At 57.3% G+C, this 25,246-nt stretch overlaps 2 protein-coding genes across 18 annotated transcripts; both read left to right on the top strand.

Annotated features, from left to right (window-relative positions):
* The first annotated feature begins 1,190 nt into the window (after positions 1–1,190).
* LAMB2 (laminin subunit beta 2) lies at positions 1,191–12,503 on the top strand. The gene is made up of 32 exons (XM_047096585.1): positions 1,191–1,275; positions 1,393–1,565; positions 1,652–1,787; positions 1,869–1,942; positions 2,310–2,498; positions 2,591–2,654; positions 2,889–3,091; positions 3,180–3,300; positions 3,632–3,820; positions 4,032–4,211; positions 4,331–4,443; positions 4,692–4,771; positions 4,859–4,991; positions 5,170–5,328; positions 5,406–5,533; positions 7,202–7,334; positions 7,520–7,712; positions 7,792–7,935; positions 8,160–8,391; positions 8,475–8,638; positions 8,714–8,938; positions 9,017–9,234; positions 9,346–9,442; positions 9,530–9,902; positions 9,991–10,175; positions 10,253–10,494; positions 10,574–10,922; positions 11,252–11,459; positions 11,537–11,678; positions 11,762–11,938; positions 12,030–12,189; positions 12,269–12,503. Exons 1-32 carry the CDS (start codon positions 1,191–1,193, stop codon positions 12,403–12,405), a joined length of 5,406 nt encoding a protein of 1,801 aa, XP_046952541.1. The 3' UTR covers positions 12,406–12,503.
* Positions 12,504–12,755: 252 nt separating this feature from the next.
* Positions 12,756–24,096, top strand: USP19 (ubiquitin specific peptidase 19). 17 transcript variants are annotated; one of them, XM_047095429.1, is made up of 27 exons: positions 12,756–12,859; positions 14,339–14,598; positions 14,853–14,888; positions 15,060–15,188; positions 15,275–15,408; positions 15,482–15,784; positions 15,893–16,109; positions 16,239–16,395; positions 16,507–16,578; positions 16,694–16,809; positions 16,911–17,131; positions 17,216–17,411; positions 17,495–17,628; positions 17,738–17,896; positions 17,985–18,095; positions 18,558–18,668; positions 18,750–18,851; positions 19,628–19,768; positions 19,860–19,978; positions 20,217–20,354; positions 20,454–20,767; positions 20,871–20,981; positions 21,069–21,285; positions 21,369–21,521; positions 21,617–21,777; positions 21,859–22,037; positions 23,685–24,096. In XM_047095429.1, exons 2-27 carry the CDS (start codon positions 14,475–14,477, stop codon positions 23,799–23,801), a joined length of 3,972 nt encoding a protein of 1,323 aa, XP_046951385.1. In that variant the 5' UTR covers positions 12,756–12,859; positions 14,339–14,474; the 3' UTR covers positions 23,802–24,096. The 17 variants fall into 17 exon arrangements, with proteins under 17 accessions (XP_046951385.1, XP_046951384.1, XP_046951375.1 ...); XM_047095428.1 differs by lacking the exon at positions 23,685–24,096 and adding an exon at positions 23,031–23,538 and having other exon boundaries at positions 15,893–16,115; XM_047095419.1 differs by lacking the exons at positions 12,756–12,859; positions 23,685–24,096 and adding exons at positions 12,876–12,939; positions 23,031–23,538 and having other exon boundaries at positions 15,485–15,784; positions 16,917–17,131.
* Positions 24,097–25,246: the final 1,150 nt, after the last annotated feature.

Genomic DNA, 25,246 nt, shown 5'->3' with positions numbered 1-25,246 from the left:
TTGATTACATGACCCTCAGGGTAACTGGAGACCACTACTTCAGAAAACTGGAGTAACCTCCTGAGACCCTGTAAGTCCATCAGATTGACTGCCCCCCTGCTCAGACTCTCCTTGAGAAGCCTGGTGATGCCCGTGAAGAACCTGCAGCTTTCCCCCCCAGTTCCACAGCTCTGGGTACTCTCCACTTGGCCCCAGACAGAGTGGGCACAGTTGTGGCAGCTCAGAGCCACAGGGGCCTGGCCGTATAGACCTGCGGAGTCCACGGTCCGCCTGTGGTCCCAGGGGCCTGGGTGGGGCACTCGCCGGCAGCTCGCATTCCAAGCCCGGGCTCTGGCCTCCTGGCAGGCCAGAAAGTGCGGAACGGATGAATAGCCATAAGAACTGGATTCACTCCCTGCCTCTGTTGTCAGCTGCCCAGCACCCATTTTCACACCGGGAAACTGAGACACCACTTCTTGTACATACTTGCAGTAGTGACTAAGGGAGGTGGAGCTTCCTGGAACAGTGACTTGGGCAAGGGGATGGCTTTTCTCCATCTCTCGTCCTACCTCCATCTTGTCCTGTGGCTCTGGCCAGGCCAGCCTAAAGCTTCCCACATCCCTAGAGAGAGGAGCTTGATGCCTCTGTGTGTGCTCTCTCACTTACCTGCTGATACTGGAACCCTGGAACTGAACAGCCTAGTTGATGGTGACTTCCACAGCACTCACAATGCTGGGGAGAAAGGCTGGGTTTTGTGGGCTGTTTGAAGTCTCAGAAGATCAGACTCCTTTTCTTTGCTCATGCCATGCCCCCTACTTGGTGCGCTCCCTAACTGTGGTGGCCTAAAACCAAACCCCCTGCCCCTTGGTCTGAACCAGACCAAGGGAGCACAATAAAGTTTTGCAGGTGAGCTGGACTATGTCTGGTTTCTAGAATGAGGATCATTACTGGAGAGGTGGGAGAGGAAATTCTGCACAGTGTTGTACTCCTGCCCAAGATCCGTTCCACGCTTTCTTTCTTGCCGTACTTCTCAACTTTGCTCAAAGTCGCAGGACTGTGCTAGTGGAGGGACTGCCGGAGGGAGGATTGAGTGGGGAATCAGCCAGGGATTTACGAGGGCAGGGTCTGCACGGGACCCCAAGGGAGGGGTAGGGTGGGCCTGGGCTACGGACCTCTCATCCCCCCTCATCTGGATTCCCCTCTTCTTCAGGATGGAGCGGGCCTCAGGGGTATCAGGGAGGGACCTGCGGGGACTGCCTGGGCCCTGGGAGCTTCGACTGGGCCTGCTGCTGAGTGGTGAGAGGGCCTAGTGAAGGCCTGGGGTTTGTGGGATGAGATGGTGGGTCCGGGGGGAGCTAGCCCTGGGGCTGCGGGGTGGGAGCGCAGCAGAACTGGCTGACCCACTGTTCCCAGCGCTGGCCACCGCCCTGGCCCAGGCCCTGGCCCCAGATGTGCCAGGCTGTTCGAGGGGAAGCTGCTACCCCGCCACAGGTGACCTGCTAGTGGGCCGTGCTGACAGACTGACTGCCTCATCCACCTGTGGCTTGCATGGCCCCCAGCCCTACTGCATCGTTAGTCACCTTCAGGTGAGGCTGGGGGTGGCTAGGCCAGGGGAGGGGATGCTGGCACTGGCTGAAGCACTGACCCTGACCTTGACTCTGACCCAAACCAGGATGAGAAGAAGTGCTTCCTGTGTGATTCTCGGCGCCCCTTCTCTGCTAGAGACAACCCAAACAGTCATCGCATCCAGAATGTAGTTACCAGCTTTGCACCACAGCGCCGGACAGCCTGGTGGCAGTCAGAGAATGGTGAGGCCGTGGGTAGGTCATGGGGTGAGTGGGGTTGCCCACTAGTAGTCTCAAGTCCCTGACTTCCGACTCCTGCCTCAGGTGTCCCCGTGGTCACCATCCAGCTGGACTTGGAGGCTGAGTTTCATTTCACACACCTCATTATGACCTTCAAGGTGCCCGCATGTCTGGGAGCCTGCTTGAATCACCCTGCTTGGCTCCCCATTACCCCTGAACAGATTCCCAGCAACTTAGCCCAGCCTCCCTGAGGTCACATGCTGTACTCTGGCTGCATGGGAGGCTCCTTCATGGCCCACACCTTCTGTTGCCTTCTGCCTCCAGGCCTTTGCACGCGCTGCCTCCCTGGGCCCCATGACCCCTGAGCCTCCCCATTAGAAGGGGCTACCCTCCCTGACTATTGCTTGGCTTCCAGCAGTCACCCCCCACCTGTCCATGAACTGCTTGAGGGCAAGCCCCAGCTGGGCAGGGCTCTTGATAGGCCTGGGCCTGAGGCCCACTGATCAGCCATGCCCCCCCACCCAGACATTTCGTCCTGCTGCCATGCTGGTGGAGCGCTCAGCAGACTTTGGACGCACCTGGCATGTGTACCGATATTTTTCCTATGACTGTGGGGCTGACTTTCCAGGAGTCCCACTGGCCCCCCCACGGCACTGGGATGACGTAGTCTGTGAGTCCCGCTACTCAGAGATTGAGCCATCCACTGAAGGCGAGGTGAGGGGTGGGATCTGACTTGGGGCAGGAAGAGGGGAGATGATGGGCCTGAGGCAGGGTCCAGTGCCTCTAATGACCCCATGTTCCTCCAGGTCATCTATCGTGTGCTGGATCCTGCCATCCCTATCCCAGACCCCTACAGCCCACGGATCCAGAGTGAGTGTTCTTCCCTTTGAGCCTGGCACAGTCCCAGCGTCCGGCCGGTGACTATTTGGGGCCTCAGTAGCTATTTTGGGTGCTTCTTAGGGCAGGTGCCAAGTCCAGTTTAGCTCACATAGCAATAGACAGGAGGTCTCCCAAGGTGACCTTAGCAGCTGCAGCCCCTGAGTGGGCATGGAGTAACAAGAGCCTGCCTGGCCAGCTGGCTCCCAATTCTTTCACCCAACTTAGACCTGCTGAAGATCACTAACCTACGGGTGAACCTGACACGGCTGCATACACTGGGGGACAACCTGCTTGACCCACGGCGGGAGATCCGTGAGAAATACTATTATGCCCTCTACGAGCTGGTTGTGCGTGGCAACTGCTTCTGTTACGGACACGCCTCACAGTGTGCACCCGCCCCAGGGGCACCAGTGCATGCTGAGGGCATGGTGAGGGGCTTTAACTGGTTGGAATAGGGCTGGGGGCAGGGGCGGGCATGGCTGGACAGTGCTGACCACCTGCTTGCCCACCTTCTAGGTTCATGGGGCCTGCATCTGCAAACATAACACTCGTGGCCTCAACTGTGAGCGGTGTCAAGATTTCTATCATGACCTGCCCTGGCGTCCGGCTGAAGATGGCCACAGTCATGCCTGCAGGAGTGAGTGAGATCCTGGCCCACATAGCCCCAGAACTCTGTTGTCTGGCTGTGCCATGAGTAAAACCTAGAGCTGGTTGGTCAAGCCCCTAACACCCAGACTGTATCCAAAGAGTATGCAGGCCTTCATGCCCTTAGGGATTCCCTTAACTCTCCTTCACAATCTGCTCTGGGCAGGGGGTCAGTATAATGCTGAGACCTTAAAGTACCTGAGCCCACAGCCACAAATTCTGGCCTGTGGCAGGGACCTGCTGTGTCACTGGGACCCTTACACCCCTTATCTTCAGGACATCGGCCCTCAAGTGACCTTTGTCCTGCCTTCCCCTCCCCCAAGAGTGTGAGTGCCATGGGCATGCCCACAGCTGCCACTTCGACATGGCCATATATCTGGCATCTGGCAACGTAAGTGGAGGTGTGTGTGATGGATGTCAGCACAACACAGCTGGGCGCCACTGTGAGCTCTGCCGACCCTTCTTCTACCGTGACCCAACCAAGGACCTGCGGGACCCTGCTGTGTGCCGCTGTGAGGCTGGGATTGGGCATGGGAGAGGGAAGGCTGAGTCTGGGGTAGGAACTGGGAAGCCAGACTGCTGTCCAGGTTGCAGGGGTTTGGGGGTGGGTGGGAGGGGGCGTGGGGTGAAACCAGGCTGGGAATCCAGGGTAAAGAGGCTTGGGAGATAAGTGGTGCTGGGCTAGTTGGAATAGGGTGACCCTGCACCTCTTTTTGCCCTCAGCCTGTGATTGTGACCCCATGGGTTCTCAAGATGGTGGTCGCTGTGATCCCCATGATGATCCTGCTCTGGGGCTGGTCTCGGGCCAGTGTCGCTGCAAAGAACATGTGGTGGGCTCTCGCTGCCAGCAATGCCGTGATGGCTTCTTTGGGCTCAGTGCCAGCGACCCTGCAGGCTGTCGGCGTATGTGCTTCCTGCCCTACCTCCTGTGCTAACCTTAACCCTTGATTTCTTACTTTTTACCCAATGAACACCAGCACTACCATGTTCCCCAGAGTGCTGATGGGTCTCCTTCCCCACAGGATGTCAGTGTGATGCACGGGGCACAGTGCCTGGGATCACCTCTTGTGACCCCAACAGTGGAACCTGTTTCTGCAAGCGTCTAGTGACTGGACGTGGCTGCAACCGCTGCTTGGTGCGACTGCAGGGGGCTGGGGTTCTGGGGTCCTGCACTTATTCTCAGAGCACAGGGTGAGGGGGTGGTGTCTATACTCCACTGGGGAGAGCTTAGGGTCTATTCCTAGCTGGGAGGCCAAGGGTGGGAGCCATGGTCTAGGGACCATGTTTTCTCCAAGGGGTGGTAGAGGCTGAGAGCTGTCATTGGATTCCCTGACGGGTGGGGGGGGGTCTGTTTCTGGCCCCCAGCAACTTCCTCTCCCCTAGCCTGGCCATTGGGGCCTGAGCCACGACCTGCTTGGCTGCCGTCCATGTGATTGCGACGTGGGTGGTGCCTCGGATCCCCAGTGAGTGCCATATAAGGGGTCTGGTGGGTGGGGGGGAGATCCTGGGCAGGGTAAGGGATCCTTCTTGAGTAAACATGGGCTTCCCAGGTGCAATGAGGCCACAGGTCAGTGCCGCTGTCGCCAGCACATGGTGGGGCGACGCTGTGAGCAGGTGCAGCCTGGCTACTTCCGGCCTTTCCTTGACCACCTAACTTGGGAGGCTGAGGACACCCGAGGACAGGTAGGGAGAAATGTTGGAGGGCAGGGCTTGTGCAGAGTTATGGGTGGTACTTTGTCTGGGGAGGGTGTCCAGCCTTGGACAGGGCCTCAGCTGAAGAGCTGGGGTTTGGGGACAGGTTGTGGTAGAAGAAATGGTGCCTTACCTAGGCACCCACCCCCCTGAGCTGCATCCCTCACAGGTGCTGAATGTGGTGGAGCGCCTGGTGACCCCTGGTGGGACTGTATCCTGGACAGGCCAGGGCTTTGTTAGACTGCAGGAAGGTCAGGCACTGGAGTTCCTGGTGACATCTGTGCCAAGAGCCATGGATTATGATCTGCTGCTGCGCTTGGAGCCCCAGGTCAGACTCTGTGAAACCTGACCCAGAGCTGAACCTCCAGGTGTGGTAGCATTTCCTTCATCATCCCGTTCCACCAGGTCCCTGAGCAATGGGCAGAGATGGAAGTGGCCGTGCAGCGCCCAGGGCCTGTGTCTGCCCATGGCCCGTGTGGGCACATGCTGCCCAAGGATGACCACATTCCAGGGACTCTGCAACCAGAAACTAGGTGAGGGCACTAATGTAGCATCTATAACAGTGGAGGGGTGCAGGCCAGCCCTAATTCTCTGAAGGGTACTTGGAAGCCCACGCTGCTCATTCATCTGTCCCTTGCTTCAAGTGCCTCCTCCTGAGAGCTGTTTGCCAGGTGCTGTTAGGCGTGGCAGAGGTCAGAGGAAGGAAGTAGAATAGGCCTGCTCTCTTAGGGGTCTAAATTCCAGAGGTCTGTGGCAAGAATTAATGGGAACTCATTTAGTGTCACTATAAGGAATGCCCACAGTGGGAAGGGATGGCATCAGAGCATTCTGAGCAGGGATGTGCCTGGTCTGATTATTGTTTTATTACATTCTGGGTAATATTTGTTTCATGTATCTGTTTTGTCACCTTCTTTTTTGATGCTTTTATTATGTAAATATTCAAACATACACAGAAGTAGAGAGAGCAGCATAAAAGGGGTCATACCCATTATAGACATTTTTACCAACTGCGACTTGTGTTTAACAAAGATCCCTCTACTTTCTGAGTGGAGAACAGACTGAAAGGGACCAAAGGGGAAGCTGGAAGATCTGCTGGAGACTATTGAGTTAGCTGAGTGACAGTGGTTTGGACAGAGGTTTAGCAGTTGATGTGGTGAGATGATGAAGGTTCCAGAGGGTTCTAGTGGCAGAGATGATGGGTTAGAAGTGTAGGAAAGGGAAAGTGGAAAGATGAGTCTAGAGTTTGGAGTTTGTTCATCTGGGTGGGTGTTGGGCTCTTTACTGAGATAGAGACATAGGGAGGAGCTGTTCTGAGTTGCTTAGACATGTGAGAGAAGGCCAGTGGATGGTTGGATTTCTATGTCTGCAATTACTCAAGTTGGAAATATAAGTTTGGGACTTGTCACTAAAGAGATAGGTCTAGATGAAATCACCAGAGAAAGGAAGGAGGACCAGAAGAAAGCTCTGGGTGTTAGAGGCCAGTAGAGAAGGAAGAGTTGGCAGTGGGGGGAAATCAGGAGTGTGGACAGGGTTCCAGAAGTGGAGAGAAGAGTGTCTTAGGAAGGAGGGTGCACTGCTCTCATCGCATGCTGCTGAATGCTGGAGCAGATGGGAACAGAGAAGAGGCTGCTGGGTTTGGCTACATGGAGGTTTATGGTGAGCTTGATACAGGCCATCTTGATGGCACGTTGGCATAAAAACTCCATTGGAGTGCGAGGCTGGAGTAGAGGCAGTGACCACAGTTCAATTTATTGGGGAGGAGAGCAAAGATAAAGCAACAGCTACGGGAGACTCAGGGATTAAGAGAAGATGTTTTCAAGGGGGAATAAAAGATGTTTGTAGGCTGATGGGAATGACCTAGGAAAGGCAGAGCCAGGTTGGAGGGAATGACATAGTCTTGGTGAAGAGAAGCAGAGGTTGGAGGTCAAGGTTGGAGGAAATGTGAGGAGGCCATTGAAGAAAAATTGGCAAGTATTTGTGCCAGGGAAATGCCATGGGGTTGCAAGACTGTAGGGAGCATTTTCAGAGATTGGTCTGCACAGGTATAGGAGTCCAGTGAGGCATGCTTGTGGAAATCTGTATACCAGCCCTAGCATCTTTCTTGGCCGATGGTTGGGTTGCTGTGTCCGGGGTGAGGAGGCCTAGGACGGTGGGTACAGGGACCCTGGGTGAACCCCATACCTGTCCTTGTCTCCCTCCAGGTATATGGTATTTCCAAGACCTGTCTGCCTTGAGCCTGGCATCTCCTATAAGCTGCATCTGAAGCTGGTGCGGACAGGGGGGAGTGCCCAGCCTGAGGCCCCCTACTCTAGACCCAGCCTGCTCATTGACTCGGTGAATAGTCCTCTCTCCCCACACTGACTAGGAAGGCAAGGTCTATGGGATGGGACCTGTAGTGGTGGTGGCTGGATAGGCGGGGCCTATGACAGAAGAGGCAGGCCCATGGTGGTGCTAAGTGCTCTGGCAGTGTCAGTATGGTCTTGGGTCTGGACCTCATTCTTCCTTGCTCATCTTTTCAGTTGGTGCTGCTTCCCCGTGTCCTCGTGCTGGAGATGTTTAGTGGGGGTGATGCTGCTGCCCTGGAGCGCCGTGCCACCTTTGAACACTACCGTTGTCACGAGGAGGGTCTGGTGCCCAGTAAGACCCTTCCCTCTGAGGCCTGTGTCCCCCTCCTCATCAGTCTGTCTGCCCTACTCTACAATGGTGCCTTGCGTAAGTGTCTGTGATGTGGGTCGGTGGGGCAGAGGTGTGGGGCCCCAGCCTGACTTGGCCCTATCCACCTCCCCCACAGCCTGTCAGTGTGACCCCCAGGGCTCACTGAGTTCTGAGTGTAATCCCCATGGTGGTCAGTGCCTGTGTAAACCTGCAGTGGTTGGGCGCCGCTGTGATCGCTGTGCCCCTGGTTTCTACGGCTTTGGCCCCACAGGTTGTCAAGGTACTTGCCTGCCTTTCTTTCCTCCTTTCCTTCTCTCTCCTCCCCACTACTATTCTCCCTCCTCCCTCCGACTCTGCTTCTTCCTTCCTCTAACTCTGCATTGGACCCCATGCTCTCAGCACCAGGACACTGGAAGTTCTCTTCCATTCCCTGACTTTCCCACCCTGACCCCACCTAGATTCCCTCAAATCCCCTCCGTGGCTCAGCCTCTGCCTTGCCCCCAGCCTGCCAGTGCAGCCCCGAGGGGGCACTCAGTGGCCTATGTGAAGGGACCAGTGGGCAATGCCCCTGCCGAACTGGTGCCTTTGGGCTTCGCTGCGATCGCTGCCAGCGTGGCCAGTGGGGATTCCCTAACTGCCAGCCATGTGTCTGCAATGGGCATGCAGATGAATGCGACACCCACACAGGCACTTGCCTGGGCTGCCGTGATCACACAGGGGGTGAGCACTGTGAAAGGTGAGCCTGGAGCAGCTGGGAGTGGGTTGGTGGGTGGGAATGCTGCTCAGGGATCACATATCTCTTCCTGCCCCTCCCTGAAGGTGCATTGCTGGCTTCTACGGGGACCCACGGCTACCACATGGGGGCCAGTGCCGGCCCTGTCCCTGCCCTGAAGGCCCTGGGAGCCGGCGGCACTTTGCTACTTCTTGCCATCGGGATGGGTACTCCCAGCAGATCATGTGCCACTGTAAGGCAGGCTACACAGGTAAGTAAGGTGCAGGCATGGGATCAGGGTGGGGCAGCTGAACTGAACACTCATGCCTTTCCGAACCGTGGGCAGGGCTGCGGTGCGAAGCTTGTGCCCCTGGGCACTTTGGGGACCCATCAAGGCCAGGTGGCCAGTGCCAGCCCTGTGAGTGCAGTGGGAACATTGACCCCACGGACCCTGATGCCTGTGACCCCCGCACGGGGCAATGCCTGCGCTGCTTATACCACACGGAGGGGCCACACTGTGCCCACTGCAAGCCTGGCTTCCATGGACAGGCCACCCGACAGAGCTGTCACCGTGAGTGTGGGATTGGGATGGCTGGGGCAGGGCTCTGCTGCTCAGGCTCTCCTTGATTATTGTGTTTGACTGGCACAGGCTGCACCTGCAACTTGCTGGGCACAGATCCCCAGCAGTGCCCGTCCACTGACCGGTGCCACTGTGACCCAAGCAGTGGGCAGTGCCCATGCCTCCCCAATGTCCAGGGCCCTAGCTGTGACCGCTGTGCCCCCAACTTCTGGAACCTTACCAGTGGCCATGGATGTCAGCCCTGTGCCTGCCACCCAAGCCGAGCCAGAGGCCCTACCTGCAATGAGGTATGGGATTCTCCTGTGGATCCCTGGGTGGATGGTGCCAGCTGTCTGTCTTAACTCTCCAGGGCTTAGCCTCTGATTGAGGCTCTGACCTCTGCCCTGTTCCCACTCTAGTTCACAGGGCAGTGCCACTGCCGTGCTGGCTTTGGTGGGCGAACCTGTTCTGAGTGCCAAGAGCTCCACTGGGGAGACCCTGGTTTGCAGTGCCGCGGTGAGAGCTGGCAGGGCTAGGGTAGATGGGGGACTTCTCAGGATGTCCCACTGCCACCCTAACTTCATGGTCTGCCCTTTTCTGCAGCCTGTGATTGTGACCCTCGTGGAATAGACACGCCTCAGTGTCACCGCTCCACGGGCCACTGTAGCTGCCGCCCAGGCGTGTCTGGCGTGCGCTGTGACCAGTGTGCCCGTGGCTTCTCAGGGGTCTTTCCTGCTTGCCACCCATGCCACACATGCTTCGGGGACTGGGACCGTGTGGTACAGGACTTGGCTGCCCGTACGCGGCGCCTGGAGCAGCGGGCACAGGAGCTGCAGCAGACGGGTGTGCTGGGTGCCTTTGAGAGCCGCTTCTGGCACATGCAGGAGAAGCTGGGGACTGTGCAGGGGATTGTGGGTACCCGCAACACCTCAGCTGCCTCCACTGCGCAACTTGTGGAGGCCACAGAGGAGCTACGGTGCGGATGGGTCTGAGGATATGTGGTGGGATGGGGCAGAGGCCCAGTGGCCTGAAGCTTCTCTAAACACCACTACCTACTGGCACAGGCGTGAAATTGGGGAGGCCACTGAGCACCTGACCCAGCTGGAGGCAGAACTGACTGATGTGCAGGATGAGAACTTCAATGCCAACCATGCACTGAGCAGTCTGGAGCGAGATGGGCTTGCACTGAATCTCACACTGCGGCAGCTGGACCAGCATTTGGACCTGCTCAAGCATTCAAACTTCCTGGGTGGGTTGTTGGCCAACTAGGCAGGTGGACCAGGGTTGAGTGATCTTTAGCTGACTGCCAGCCTTTGCCCAATATAGGTGCCTATGACAGCATCCGCCACGCCTACAGTCTGTCTGCAGAGGCGGAACGTCGTGCCAACACATCAGCCCTGACAGTGCCCAGTCCTGTGAGCAACTCAGCAGATACCCGGCACAGGACAGAGGTGCTAATAGGTGCCAAGAAGGAGGACTTCAACCGCAAGCACATGGCCAACCAGCAGGCACTAGGCGAGCTCTCAGCCCGTACCCAGTCCCTGAGCCTGACAGGCATCAATGAACTGGTGAGGCACAAGTGTGGGGTGGGACATGTGGGTGTGGCTGTTCCTTCCACAGGTCCCTGACTTGTTCTGTGCCTGGCAGGTGTGTGGGCCCCCAGGGGATGCACCCTGTGCAACAAGCCCTTGCGGGGGTGCTGGCTGCCTGGACGAGGATGGGCAACCCCGCTGTGGGGGCCTCAGCTGCAATGGGGCAGTAGCCATGGCGGACCTGGCACTGGGTCGGGCCCGGCACACGCAGGCAGAGCTGCAGCGGGCACTGGCAGAAGGTGGCGGCATCCTCAGCCAGGTGGCTGAGACCCGTCGGCAGGCAGGAGAGGCACAGCAGCGGGCCCAGGCAGCCCTGGACAAGGCTAATGCTTCCAGGGGACAGGTGGAGAAGGCCAACCAAGAACTTCGGGAACTTATCCAGAGTGTGAAGGACTTCCTCAGCCGTGAGCCTCCCGTGTGGCCCAGGCCATGTGGTTGTGTCACCTGTGTCTATGTTCATACTTGTGTCCCTGGGTCCATACTTGGGTCAGAGCCTGCACTGGACCTGTGCTTATGACCCCATGTCTAGCCCCTCAACCCTTGCCTATATGTGGTCCCCAAGTCCACGACCCCAAGTCTGTGCCCACTTACAGTTCCTGTCCTTGTAGTTAATCACTATGCCTAGTAGCAAACCCATATTCTGTGTGGGGTCCCTGAGTCCATACCCCAAAATTGTGTTCGATGCCAATACTGGAGAATCTGTGTCCCTAAGCCCTTGCCTGTGTCCCCATAGAGGAGGGGGCTGATCCTGATAGCATTGAGATGGTGGCCACACGAGTGCTAGAGCTCTCCATCCCAGCATCACCTGAGCAAATCCAGCACCTGGCAGGCGCAATTGCAGAGAGGGTCCAGAGCCTGGCGGATGTGGACACAATCCTGGCACGCACCGTGGGAGATGTACGTCGGGCAGAACAGCTATTGCAAGATGCACGGCGGGCAAGGTCTGACTGTGACCCTGGCCCCAATCCTTGACACCTGGTCCTGATATTTGCAGGCTCTGATTCCCTCTCTTCTTCAGGAGCCGGGCTGAGGGTGAGAAACAGAAGGCAGAAACAGTACAAGCAGCACTGGAGGAAGCCCAGAGGGCACAGGGAGCTGCTCAGGGTGCCATCCAAGGGGCGGTAGTTGACACACAGGACACTGAGCGGACACTGCATCAGGTGTGGTTTCTCTGGGACATCAGTGGGGCAAGATTATGGGCATGCACCATAGACCTGTTTAACCCTGGGTCCACCCATGACAGGTTCAGGAGAAGATGGCAGGTGCAGAGCAGGCACTGAGCTCTGCAGGCGAGCGGGCTCAGCAATTGGATGGTCTTCTGGAGGCTCTGAAATTGAAACGAGCAGGGAATAGCCTGGCAGCCTCTAGTGCGGAAGAAACAGCGGGCAGTGCCCAGGGTCGTGCCCGAGAGGCTGAGCAGGTGGGTTGAGGCAGAGCCAGCTGGTGGGGGTTGAAGTAGAGTCTGGGCGTCCACTGAGACACCCAGCTGACTTTGCCTTCTATATCCCCAGCTGCTGCAGGGCCCACTAGGCGACCAGTACCAAACAGTGAAGGCCTTGGCTGAGCGCAAGGCCCAGGGTGTGTTGGCTGCACAGGCACGGGCAGAGCAACTTCGGGATGAAGCTCGAGGCTTGTTGCAGGCTGCTCAGGACAAGCTGCAACGGCTACAAGGTGATGATTGGGGTGGGTGGGCGCCAGAGGTGTGGGACTTTGGGAGTAGGACCCTTCAGCTGAGACCTTCCCCTCCTAGAGCTGGAGGGCACCTATGAAGAGAACGAGCGGGCACTGGAAGGCAAAGCAGCCCAGCTGGATGGGCTGGAGGCCAGGATGCGTAGCGTGCTTCAAGCCATCAACTTGCAGGTTCAGATCTACAACACCTGCCAGTGACCCCTGCGCGACGCCTACTCCAGTCCCCAACCCCGCCCGTTACTGCATCTGCTTGAAACAGTTCCCAGCCCGACCAGGCCCCCAATAAACCGCTGTGATTACCCACTGTGTAGTCTGGACTCTGATTTGGGGAGGGCGGGGTCTCTGGGCGGAACCTCAGGATGGCACCAGCAGGGCCAGGGCGAGGCCAAAGCACCGGAGCCCCGCCTCCTCCGTTCGGGCCCGCCCCGGAGCTGCCCGTCGCCGCATGCCCACTCCCACCGGAAGTGCGTCACCAGCTAGGCTCTCAGCCACCCGCGGCCGTAACTAGAAGTCGAAACAAAACAAGCGGCTGAGGCGGCGGCGACGGGACGGGGGAGGGGCGCGCCGGAACCGGAACCGACCAGACGCCGGAACCGGAACCGAGAGCGGGTTGCCAGGGCCCTAAGAGGGCTGGCGGCGGCGGCCTCGCTCGGTGAGTGGGACGGGCCGCAACTCGCCTGTCTGGCAGGAGCCAGGGAGGCCGCGACGCGAGCCCCGGGCTGCCTGTTCAAGGTCATGTGCCGTGCCAGTCTCGACTCCTCGAACCCCGCGGCGTACCGGGCCCACCGATGCGGGCGGGGCCGTTACTCTACGCCCATGGTCGGCTTCCTGCCTCCAAGAGGGCTGGCGGCGAGCGAGGGTGGCTTCCTGGAGGAGGTGGTGGAGGGCGCAGGATTTGGAGGCTGGAGCTGAGTCGCAGCCCGGCCAGGGCGCTGGTCTGTAGTCTTTAACCCCGCGCAGCCGTGTAGGCCGACATGGTCTCTAGACACTCTTGTCTCGGTGTCGCCGCGAGAATGGGGAGGGACGGGACCTTAAGCTGGGGCCTGGTGCAAAGAGGTGGAGGGTGTCCACCCCTCGGCTCTGGATCTGTCGTCATTGAAGATCCAGCCCACCAGCCCCCCATAGAAGAACGTTCCTCTACCCCCGCCACACATACACGCTGGGGAACACAGAGTAGTCACTGCTCTGCTCCCGTCTCAGGCCAGGCTTGAAGCTGCCAGGGGTCCTGGATTCATTGTTCATCCCTACCCTTATCTCAATTTCGAGAACTTTATTTTGGATGGAAAAACCGCTCAGAATCTACTGGCGGGTTTGTGGGAAACTGGGTAGGAGGTCGCTAGCCCACTTCTCATGAGTGAGTGGATCTAGGAAGGAAGGGGATGCTGTCTGTTTCAGTCTCAAACTGGATACCCAGCCGGCTTTGGCTCTGGGGCAGGATTGCTGCTGAAAGGGTAGTGTGACAGCTGGATACCCTTTTCACCCCAGCTTTTGCAGTCCCCTCTCTGCTTGGGACAGCAGCTGGAGAGAAAAATCTCTTGGGATGTAGGAAGAAAACCTAAACAGCACATGGAAATAGTTTCAGAGGAAGGTGGGAGTTGGCAGGCAGCAGGTGGAGCCCCTTAACCCCAGGACCTTGCCTGTGCAGTGGTAGCACCTGAGTTGGGCCTGTCGTTAGCCACAGAGCCTGGTCCCCTTGCTGCTTGGTTGTCTTCTTTCTGCCTTCCTCCTTCACCTCCTACTTCTCGGGTGGTGACTAAGCAGCCAGCGAGAGTGAGGAAAAGTGAGCACCCTGCTCAGAGTGCCAGCCCTGTGGGCTGGAGCCATGGCTCCTTTCCAGATTGGTGGAGGAGCCTGGTTCCAGGCCATGGCTGCCTTGACCTGGCACCTTCTCAGTGAGGCTCCCATCTTTGTGGGTCTGTATGGCAGTCAACTAGGAGTCTCTGCCAGAAGTTGTTGTTGCCACTTGTATTGTTTATTTCCTTTTCAGAATAGTCCAAGAGTGTCCAGGGCCACATTAGGTGGTGAGATATTGCTCTGTAGGGTTAGTTGTATCCTGGGTTGCTGAGCTCTGGTTGTAACCAAGGAGCAAATTGTTGGGCCTTGGTAGTGATCACTGCTTCCTTCTCATTAGGCTGTCAGTTCCTTGTTGGAGAATTTGGCCACAAAGAGTTGCCAAGATAGCTGGGCCAGGAAGAAAGCGCCGTAGCCCTGACCCAGACGCCGTTGCCGACCCCGGGGCACTCTGGCTGTCGACCAAGCGGCTCAAGATGTCTGGTGGGGCCAGCACCACGGGCCCAAGGAGAGGTCCCCCAGGACTGGAGGAGGCCACCAGTAAGAAGAAGCAGAAGGATCGAGCAAACCAGGAGAGCAAGGATGGAGATCCTAGGAGAGGTGAAAGTGGCATTCCCAGAATGTTTGTGGTCTCCTCCTCCTGCCTTTTGAGCATACAGATTGGGGGTTGGGAGATGACAGTTCTTTCTGTGTTGGTCTGATACCAAGAGAAGAACCCACAGCAGGCTGGGTAGAGCCTCAGCTTTGAGGTCTGCATACTTGGCTGAGATACTGAAGATGGTGCTTGGTGGAGTGGTGGGGTCTTGAAGGCTGCCTCCCCATCATCATTTCCCTGTTCTTTTCTTTGTTGTCAGGGTCAGTGTCCTCTCGGGAGGAGCAGGCCAAAGAGGGTGAGTAATGAATTGGCCTTTTGGATGCTAGAGTGCTATGGGTGAGGAGGGCGCACTGGGGCTATAGCCTTCATCTGGAGCAGTCCTGTTAGGGCTGGGTCTGTGGCACCTGCTTGTCCCCATTGGGAGTTTATGGAGACCCTCACAGTCTTGTTGGTACTCCTCCTACAGAGTTGTTGCTTGATTGGAGGCAGAGTGCAGATGAGGTGATTGTCAAGCTGCGTGTGGGAGCGGGTCCCCTGCGGCTGGAGGAGGTGGATGCTGCTTTCACAGACACAGACTGCGTGGTGCGGCTTCCAGGTGTGCCCATCTGCCCTGAGCCCAGCAGTGTATTTGAATCCTCTGATATTCCCCACCACAGTTCACTGCCCTTATTCTATTTCCAGGTGGTCGGCAGTGGGGTGGTGTTTTCTATGCTGAGATAGAAAGTTCTTGCACCAAAGTACAAGCCCGCAAGGGTGGCCTCCTGCAGCTGGCACTGCCCAAGAAGGTGCCTCTGCTCACATGGCCCTCTCTTCTGGTAAGTTCCACAGCAGAGTAGGGTAGGGATACCCAGTGTGGTTGACAGGGTCTGACTGCTGTATCTTTGGTAGAAGAAACCTCTAGGGACCCAGGAGGCGTTGCCAGGGCTGCGGTGTCAGGAGAATGGGCAGGAGCCATCTCCCATTGCCCTGGAGCCAGGCCCTGAGCCCCGGCGGGGTAAACAGGAGGCCCGGAACCAGAAGAGGGCCCAGGGCCGTGGTGAGGTAGGCGCAGGGGCTGGCCCCGGGGCCCAGGCAGGGCCCAGCGCCAAGAGGGCTGTGCATCTCCGCAGAGGGCCAGATGGGGAAGGGTCCAGAGATGGGCCTGGACCCCGGGGCGATGCCCCCCCCTTCTTGGCTGAGACAGCCACCCAGGTGAGAGTGGGGTACCTGTGGGAGATGGGAGGGTAGGGAGATGGACTGCAGTGGGGGGCCACCTGCCAGACCTAGGGCTGATCCTGCCCACAATCTTGCCACAAATAGGCTGAGGCTGAGGAACAGCTCCGGGTACCACCGCTGAACCCCCAGACCTGCCTTTTGGGTTCAGAGGAGAATCTAGCACTCTTGGCAGGAGAGAAGACCGTGTCCCCCAGGAATGATCCAGTCTCCCCAGCCATGGCTCGGAGCAGAGATCCTGAGAAAGGTGACCGTTCCAAAGAGGAGATGGCAGAGGCAGCAGATGCTCTAACCTTGGTGGATGGTAAAGGTGGGGCTGGGGGTGGTAAGCAGAGCCCTAGGTTGGGTTGCAAGGTTGGTGGATGGATAGGGAATAGAACAGCCACGGGCTGGAACCTGTCCTGGGCGGTGCTGAGCTGTGGTTTCAATGTAGAGCCGGAGTCCATGGTGAACCTGGCATTTGTCAAGAATGACTCATATGAGAAGGGCCCGGATTCAGTGGTGGTGCATGTGTACGTGAAAGAAATCTGCAGGGACACTTCTCGAGTGCTTTTCCGCGAGCAAGATTTCACACTTATCTTCCAGACCAGGTGGGTGGGGTGGCAGGAGACTGGGCAGACAGTGCACTTCAGGCAGGACATTGTATCTCATGCTTTTCTTCCCACCCTTCCTCCTGCCCTGCCCCTGCTCTGCTTCTGCAGGGATGGAAACTTCCTGAGACTACACCCAGGCTGTGGGCCCCATACCATCTTCCGTTGGCAGGTGAAGCTCAGGTGGGTGGTTCCTGGCCCCAGCACTATGCCTGTCCCACCCTGGGCTCCGTCTCCCTGGCCCATTTAGCCCAATATCCACTCCACCTAAGTCCCTGAGCTCAGCCTTTCCCCACAGGAACCTGATTGAGCCTGAGCAGTGCACCTTTTGCTTCACGGCCTCTCGAATTGACATCTGCCTCCGAAAGCGGCAAAGTCAGCGCTGGGGGGGCCTGGAGGCCCCAGCTGCACGAGGTCTGCACACGAGCTCCCTTCATCGTCCAGCCCACATAACTCAGACCCTCATCCCCACCACATGCTGCTAACCACCAGCCCCCTCATTCCCCCTTTTTAAGGTGCAGTGGGTGGTGCAAAGGTTGCCGTGCCGACAGGTCCAACCCCTCTGGATTCAACCCCACCGGGAGGTGCCCCCCACCCTCTCACAGGCCAGGAGGAAGCTCGGGCTGTGGAGAAGGAAAAACCCAAGGCTCGATCTGAGGACACGGGGCTGGATGGTGTGGTGGCCCGCACCCCCATGGAGCATGTAGCCCCAAAGCCAGAGCCACACCTAGCCTCGGTGAGAATCCTGGGTGGGGAGGGCCAAGGTTAGAGGCTGCAGAACCTCAGGGCTGCTCGCTCATGCCCCTCCTTGCTTCCACAGCCCAAGCCCACATGTATGGTGCCTCCAATGCCCCACAGCCCTGTGAGTGGAGATAGTGTGGAGGAAGAGGAGGAGGAAGAGAAGAAGGTGTGTTTGCCTGGCTTCACTGGCCTTGTCAACCTAGGCAACACCTGCTTCATGAACAGTGTCATTCAATCTCTGTCCAATACTCGGGAGCTCCGGGACTTCTTCCACGGTGAGAGCAGGGCCTGGAGCCCAGGGCTGTGGCAGAGGGGAATCTTTTCCCTGCTCACACCTGTACTTGGCTGCTGTCCCTAGACCGCTCCTTTGAGGCCGAGATCAACTACAACAACCCACTGGGGACTGGTGGGCGTCTGGCCATTGGCTTTGCTGTGTTGCTCCGGGCACTGTGGAAGGGCACCCACCATGCCTTCCAGCCTTCCAAGTTGAAGGTGATCTGTGGCCATTCCTACCCCTGGCTAGAGTGGGTGGGGAAGGCTGACCAGCTGGGTACGGGGTGGGTGCTGGGTCTCCGTGCTCACACTTGGCCCCTGCATCCAGGCCATTGTGGCGAGCAAGGCCAGCCAGTTCACAGGCTATGCGCAGCATGATGCCCAGGAGTTCATGGCTTTCTTGCTGGATGGGCTGCATGAAGACTTGAATCGCATTCAGAACAAGCCCTACACAGAAACTGTGGATTCAGATGGGCGGCCCGATGAGGTCAGTCAGGGTTGGGGGCAGAGGTGGGCATATCTCATGCACATCCCAGTCCCCAGGGCTCCTTGATCCTCACCACTCTGCTCCTCAGGTGGTGGCTGAAGAAGCATGGCAGCGGCATAAGATGAGGAATGACTCTTTCATCGTAGACCTGTTTCAGGGCCAGTATAAGTCGAAGCTGGTGTGCCCTGTGTGTGCCAAGGTGTGAAGGGCTCCCCTGGAAAGAGGCTCCTAGCTTGGTCTAGCTAGCTTGGTCAAACTGGGGTTGGAGGCATGTGCATCTTTAGATGCTATTTGGGCAAGGAAGCTGACGGAGGCCTTCGGCTGCTTTGTGGGCTGCAGAAATCAGGCTGGGTAGGTTTCCTGACTGAGGTTAAAGGGGTGTTTGGGCGCCAAGACAGCGATAAGGTGGGGCAGGGGTATGGGTAGTATTGGGAAGATGTGGGGTACAAGTGAGGGGCAAATTGATAAGTGGTGAGGCTGGGCAGGGCCTCAATTGCCAGAAAGACCCTTCTAGTCTGTCTGGTGTTCTCAAACCTGAGAGTTTGCTGGTTGGCTCTGAGGCCCTGAGAGCCATCCGAGTGCCTGGATTGGGCTCCCTGGGTGTGAGCATCCTGTTCCCGACTCCCTGTGCAGCCACCTAGTGCCACTTGTGCATCCACAGGTCTCCATCACTTTTGACCCATTCCTCTACCTGCCAGTACCCTTGCCACAGAAGCAGAAGGTTCTCCCCGTCTTCTATTTTGCCCGGGAGCCGCACAGCAAACCCATCAAGGTGAGAAGTAAGCTCCTATTTCTGGGCAATCCCGAAGACCCCGGTCCACCTCCCCCAGGGTCTCTACTCTTGTCACCACAGTTTCTGGTGAGCATCAGCAAGGAGAACTCCAGTGCAAGTGAAGTGTTGGAATCCCTCTCTCAGAGTGTCCACGTGAAGCCTGAGAACCTGCGTCTAGCTGAGGTATATCTGTCTTTCCTCAAGCTCTTACACACATGGATCTGTGTATGTACTTAGGGTGTGCAGTCACATGTGGATGGTTGTTGGCATCCCTGTACATACACACAAATGTGCGTGTGGCTGCACAGTGGTGCGCTAGGGGGTGAGGCATGGGTGAAACCAGGCTTTTGGGCTGTGTAACAGAAGTCTGTAAGTTCCTAAGGTTCCCATCATCAGTGTTTACTCCCCCTTTGGGTGAGGGCCCTCAACTGCTTTTCTGTCTTCCAACAAGAAGCTGGAGCTGGAGGGCTGCCTTTCCCCCCAGCTGTTGTTCTCCCTCCATCCTGCTACTCCCTCGTATTATCCAAGATTTGTGTGCTAGTCTTCCCCTAAGTTTCCTAGCTTCCAGCCTGGAAGTGCTCTTTTCTTTGGGGATAGAAGTGGGAAGGAGCCTCCTCAAATGTGACCCCTCCACTGTAACAGCCATGTTGCAGTCTCAGCAGGACCCCACTAATTGATAGCAGGGTAGAGGCCTTCAGTGTGGTGAAGTGCTGGTTTCACCAGAGTACTGGTTGGGTTGATACTTTCCCTAGTCCTGACTTTCAGGCTCTCTGAAGCACCCGACTGCTTATTTTCTTAGGCACTGAGGCTGGTATCAGCAGAGGCATATGCTGCTTTGGGGCCACAATCCCCACTCTGCTGCCTAGACCCAGGTTCAGGTCCAAGCTTTCTTGTGCCCTGGGGCAGGGCTATAGAAAGGGCTTGTCCTCATATAGGATCTGTGTGTCCTCTGTCCCCAGGTGATTAAGAATCGTTTCCACCGTGTATTCCTGCCCTCCCACTCATTGGACACTGTGTCCCCATCTGACACGCTCCTCTGCTTTGAGCTGCTATCCCCAGAGTTGGCTAAGGAGCGGGTGGTGGTGCTAGAGGTGCAGCAGGTGAGTGAGGACCAACCCGATGGCACAAGGCCCTGTGGGAGGGGGCATTCTCAACCAGGCTGGCCTTGCTGAGCCAGACAACCCACCCTAGCGCCCCCAGGTGCCCAGCATCCCCATCTCCAAGTGTGCAGCCTGCCAGCGGAAGCAGCAGTCAGAGGACGAGAAGCTGAAGCGCTGTACCCGGTGCTACCGCGTGGGCTACTGCAACCAGTGAGGACCCCCGCGGTCCCCCCCCCCTTTCCCTCCTCTTCACATTTCATTTGCCACCCTATCTCCTCTCCTCTCATAGAGGCACATGTTTTAAGCCCTCCACCGATCACTCTACTCTGCCAGACTCTGGGGGAGGCGGGCCTGGCATACCCAGTTCCCAAGGCCAGAGGCTAGCCCCCTGTGGAGAGTTAAAAGAGGTGGGGCTAAGGCCCTATTCTTACTTCCTCCTTCTCTCCAGGCTCTGCCAGAAAACCCACTGGCCTGACCACAAGGGTCTCTGCCGCCCTGAGAACATTGGCTACCCATTTCTGGTCAGTGTACCTGCCTCACGTCTCACTTATGCTCGTCTTGCTCAGCTGCTAGAGGGCTATGCCCGGTAAGTGTCTAGTGGTTGGATGAGGGTGTGGTAGTTGGGGGAATAGAGATGCCAGGTAGGCTTGTCAGGATTCTTACTTGCCTTGCTGCCTGTTGCCAGGTATTCTGTGAGTGTATTCCAACCACCCTTCCAGCCTGGCCGCATGGCCTTGGAATCCCAGGGCACTGGCTGTACTACGTTGCTCTCTACTAGCTCCCTGGAGGCTGGGGACAGTGAGAGGGACCCGATTCAGCCGCCTGAGCTCCAGTTGGTGACCCCCGTGGCTGAGGGGGACACAGGGGTCCCTAGGACATGGGCGGCTCCTGATCGGGGCTCTGTGCCCAGCACCAGTGGAGTTTCTTCTGAGGTGCTGGCCAGTGGGCCTGTTGAAGTTGGCTCCTTGCCTGCTGGTGAGAGGATGTCTCGGCCCGAAGGTAAGAGTCTGGTGAAAGGCTCCGCAGCTGGGTAGGGGAGTTTAGTGGGAGCTTATTTAGGTCCTGGTAGGTAGGGGAGCTCTGATTATATGTTTTTTCACAGCTGCTGTGCCTGGATATCAGCACCCAAGTGAAGCCATAAATGCCCACACCCCTCAGTTCTTCATCTATAAAATTGACGCATCTAACCGAGAGCAGCGGCTGGAGGACAAAGGTGTCTGAGGCTATGGGTGGAAGCCATGGGTAGGCTGGGCTGGCCGTTCTCTACAGCTACATGACGCCTCTCCCTGCCCATCTCTAGGAGACACCCCCCTGGAGCTGGGTGAGGACTGCAGCCTGGCTCTAGTGTGGCGGAACAATGAGCGCCTGCAGGAATTTGTGTTGGTAGCCTCCAAAGAGCTGGAGTGTGCTGAGGATCCAGGCTCTGCTGGTGAGGCTGCCCGTGCTGGGCACTTTACTCTGGACCAGTGCCTGAACCTCTTCACTCGGCCTGAGGTGCTGGCGCCTGAGGAGGCTTGGTGAGGATGGGGTGGCAGGCAGGTGGTTGGGCAGGGTGGGGTGGAGATCTGCTGGTCTTAACCTCACCTGTGTCTGCTGTCAGGTACTGCCCACAGTGTAAACAACACAGAGAGGCCTCCAAGCAGCTGCTGCTGTGGCGCTTGCCCAACGTACTCATTGTGCAGCTCAAGCGCTTCTCCTTTCGGAGTTTCATTTGGCGTGACAAGATCAACGACCTGGTGGAGTTCCCTGTTCGGTAAGTGATGAGCCCTGGTGATGGTAGTCAGGTTATAGGGGGTACCATCCTGGGCACCTGTTGACTCTTTGACCTTTCTCTGGCTGGGACCACAGGAACCTGGACCTGAGCAAGTTTTGCATTGGTCAGAAAGAGGAACAGCTGCCTAGCTACGACCTGTACGCTGTCATCAACCACTACGGAGGCATGATTGGCGGCCACTACACTGCCTGTGCCCGCCTACCCAATGACCGCAGCAGCCAGCGCAGCGACGTGGGTGAGGGCACATGCAGCCAGCAGGATAGGTGGTAGGCGTGGGGGTGCAGGTTATGTTCACACTCTTCCCACTTCACTGTAGGGTGGCGCTTATTTGATGACAGCACGGTGACAACGGTAGACGAGAGCCAGGTCGTGACGCGTTATGCCTATGTACTCTTCTACCGCCGGCGGAACTCTCCTGTGGAGAGGCCCCCCAGGGCAGGTCACTCTGAGCACCACCCAGACCTAGGCCCTGCAGCCGAGGCTGCTGCCAGCCAGGTGAGGCGCTGGGGAGGCTTCATAGGCTAGTGAGCCCAATTCATAGACGGGAGGGGGTGGGGCACAGCCTCCTCTCTTCCAGCCATAGGCCCCTGGAGCTTTGGGATTTGTGATCTTCTTACATCAGAGTCCTAGTTAGAGGAATCCCCATGCTGTAGTGACACTTGTAAAAGGTGCATGCACAGCAGCACGTTGCTGTTGGCATGCATACAGGCACCCTCTTGGCACAGGCCTACGTAGCTGCTCTGAACCTCACTGGGTAGGATGCCATAAACAGACTGTACCCGACACTCACCCAGCTTTCCTCTGCACCCTCCTCACATGCCAGCCAGCCCACAGACTCTCATTTGTCATCACTCCCTTGTTCTGATGTGCACTCAGGACAGGGCCTGTCCAGACTGGCCATGGGCTAGGGTGGCCGCCACCCTCTGAGGTGAGCGTCAGTTCCTACTGAACCCTAGGGGTCTTCCGTCCCTTATTGACATGGGATGCCATAGGTCTGGTTGGTGGGCACTGCTGCATCTCTCTTTGGACTTGTTTCCTCCTTGCTTCCCTCTTCTCCCTTGAGCCCTCTCTGCTCAGATGCAGAGGAATCCCAGTAGAGGACAGTGGTCACAGTCTATCGGGACATGGGTGGGAGGGAGCCAGATTACTCAGGTTGACAGCTCTATCCTCCATGAGCTCCTCTGTGGGAACCCTGGGCTGAAAAACTGACTAGCTAACCATCCCCCTCCAATCTCCAGCTGCATGTCAATTGGGAAGCTTTTTGAGGGAGCCAAAATGTTGTCAAGATTCGCCTGCCCTGGTGCTCTGTCTAGACAACTCTGCAAATGGCCCATTTGGCTCCCACCTGCCCACCTCCCTGCTGCTTGACTTGGGATGTGTAAGGAGTTAGTGCCAGTAGTCTTGGGTGGGAGCATCATGGCCAGGGGACACTGGGTCCCTCCCTACCCTCCTGCCCCAGGTGCTGATGGCCATTTCCACACACTGTAGGCTTCCCGGATTTGGCAGGAGCTGGAGGCCGAGGAGGAACCGGTACCTGAGGGGCCTGTGCCCCTGGGTCCCTGGGGGCCCCAAGACTGGGTGGGCCCCCCACCACGTGGCCCTACCACACCAGATGAGGGCTGCCTCCGGTACTTTGTTCTGGGTACCGTGGCAGCTTTGGTGGCCCTCGTGCTCAACGTGTTCTATCCTCTGGTATCCCAGAGTCGCTGGAGATGAGCTCGACTGCAGGCAGCAGCTGTGAGCTGGCCCACCTGCCTGCCCATCAGGCAATGCCTGCCTCTGTGGTGGGGACCAACTCTGGGCTTGGGCCTCAGTGTGTGCGTCTGGTGGGTGAGGGTGGGGACTGTGGCTCCTGCCGGGACAGAGCATCTAGGGTGGGTATCCGTCCAGCTGTTTGTCCATTCATCCTGCTGCTCTGACCTGTGGCATGGGGCTTAGTCCTGCCCAAGCAGCTTCCTGTATTTCAAGTGTTAATAAAGCGAGACTGTTCAGGCCCGATCTCGTCTCTCTGTCTCAACGCCGCTGCTGTCTGCGCCTGCCTTGGGGCCCTCCCTTGGGTGCCGGGGCTCTGAGCCAGCACCCCCGGGATGCCAGGCAGCATACTGGGCAGCCCCCAACCCCTGTCCTCATATTCTGTTGCAGGGACTAGGCCCTGGCCAGGCCCCCGAGGTGGCCCCCACGCGGACAGCCCCTGAACGCTTCGCCCCCCCTGTGGACCGCCCAGCCCCCACCTACAGCAACATGGAGGAGGTCGATTAGCAGGTCCCTGGCTGGTGGGGGAGGTGGGGACTGGGTTTGGGGAATCTCCCACAGAGGGCCAGCTCTTTGCCGCTTCTCCTTCGATAACCCAGAGGACACTGGCTTCATCAGTGGGGGTTGGGGGTGTGATTGAGGTGGGAGCCTCACAGGTTGGGCCCTTTTGTCAGTTTGACCCTCCCAACCAGTGGACCTTGGCTTCTCCAGCCACTCCCAGTGCCGCGTGATTTGATTCTCAGTTGTACCTTCAATTCTTTCTGACTCGCACCATAAACGTTATATAATTTTATTCTAAAAATTGTAATTTTTTTTTTTTTGCATTTTGGAAGTGATTGCTGCTGTTTAAATATATTTTAAAAATAAATGATAAATAAGCAGACTTAGTGACTATGCACCAGGTGCTGTGGCCACCTCTCCCCATCGAGAGGGGAGGTGTGTGTGTGTGTGTGTGTGTGTGTGTGTGTGTGTGTGTGTGTGTGTGTACATACACATGTATGTATATAGGTAGGTGTATTAAAGACCCTGAAAGTGCTCTGGTCTGAGTAGAGATGGTGGGGTCCCACTGTAGCCCCTATGGGTCATGAAGCCCCGAGTGCCATCAGCTTTCTGGGGCCTACCTGCTGCCCTTTGATCCCACCAGTTCTGGGTCTCATATGGAGGCAGCTATAGTGGACATCACTGTCAATATCTTCTACCTAAAGGATGGGTGAATACCCCATGAGGCTCCAGAAGTTGAGGCAAAAGGTGCAGGCACTGGAGTAGCCTGGAGCTAACTGCCAGACACGTCAGGGAGGACTTGTTAGGGAACAGGAAGCACTGGGAGTATTGCCTTCCTCCTTTCCTAGTATCAGGTTTTTCTTTGCTGTAGCCTGAGCACCATCTGGATCTCTTAGTGGAAAACAGAGCAGGGGAAAAATGCTGTGGTGAGAGAGACCCTGCTCCACAAGGAGGATAGGCAGAGAGACCAGAGCTCATCTTGGCTGCTTTCATATGGAGGGAGGTTGCAGGGTCCTGGCGGGCCATTTCTTCCCTGGAGTCCCTGAGACCTTGGCTCCTGGCCATTGCCCCAGGCTGTTCACCCATAGTGGGTCTGCAGTCTTGTCCTAGTTTCAGAGCCCCTGTGACCTTGTGAGAAGCTTCCTTGACTCTCTTCATGGATAATGTTGCTTCTTCCTGTGTCCAATCGCTTGGAGGTAAGGATGGGTGTCTCCAGCTGGAGGAGATGGGGACCAGAGGTACTCATGAGGCGAGTGTTAAGATAAAGCCAGAAAGAGTATAAGGCAGGCAGCGGTGGTACAGCATCCTGGCAGCCCTGTAAGTCCATCCCTGTCCCAAGCCTCTGGGGCCAGTCATACAAGAAGGTTAGCATGTGGGCCTTGCTACTACCCTTTAGCCTTGGCTGGAGTTAGGGGGGGCAGTGAGCAGAGGGAGCTCTTGGAGAAAGCTAC

Source organism: Lynx rufus, unplaced genomic scaffold (assembly GCF_022079265.1).
Source record: "Lynx rufus isolate CCGP_SWC_20201006 ecotype Redwood Valley unplaced genomic scaffold, mLynRuf1.p SCAF_4, whole genome shotgun sequence".
NCBI lineage: Eukaryota > Metazoa > Chordata > Mammalia > Carnivora > Felidae > Lynx > Lynx rufus.
This window is presented reverse-complemented; position numbering and strand designations above follow the sequence as displayed.

Coding starts and splice junctions, on each gene's coding strand:
- LAMB2 (XM_047096585.1), top strand. CDS start 1,191: ATGGAGCGGGCCTCAGGGGTATCAGGGAGGGACCTGCGGGGACTGCCT. Junction 5,534..7,201: donor ACTCTGCAACCAGAAACTAG/GTGAGGGCACTA, acceptor GTCTCCCTCCAG/GTATATGGTATTTCCAAGAC. Junction 7,936..8,159: donor TGGCCCCACAGGTTGTCAAG/GTACTTGCCTGC, acceptor CCTTGCCCCCAG/CCTGCCAGTGCAGCCCCGAG.
- USP19 (XM_047095428.1), top strand. CDS start 14,475: ATGTCTGGTGGGGCCAGCACCACGGGCCCAAGGAGAGGTCCCCCAGGA. Junction 16,810..16,910: donor GGAGGCCCCAGCTGCACGAG/GTCTGCACACGA, acceptor CCCCTTTTTAAG/GTGCAGTGGGTGGTGCAAAG. Junction 21,286..21,368: donor CTGGCGCCTGAGGAGGCTTG/GTGAGGATGGGG, acceptor GTCTGCTGTCAG/GTACTGCCCACAGTGTAAAC.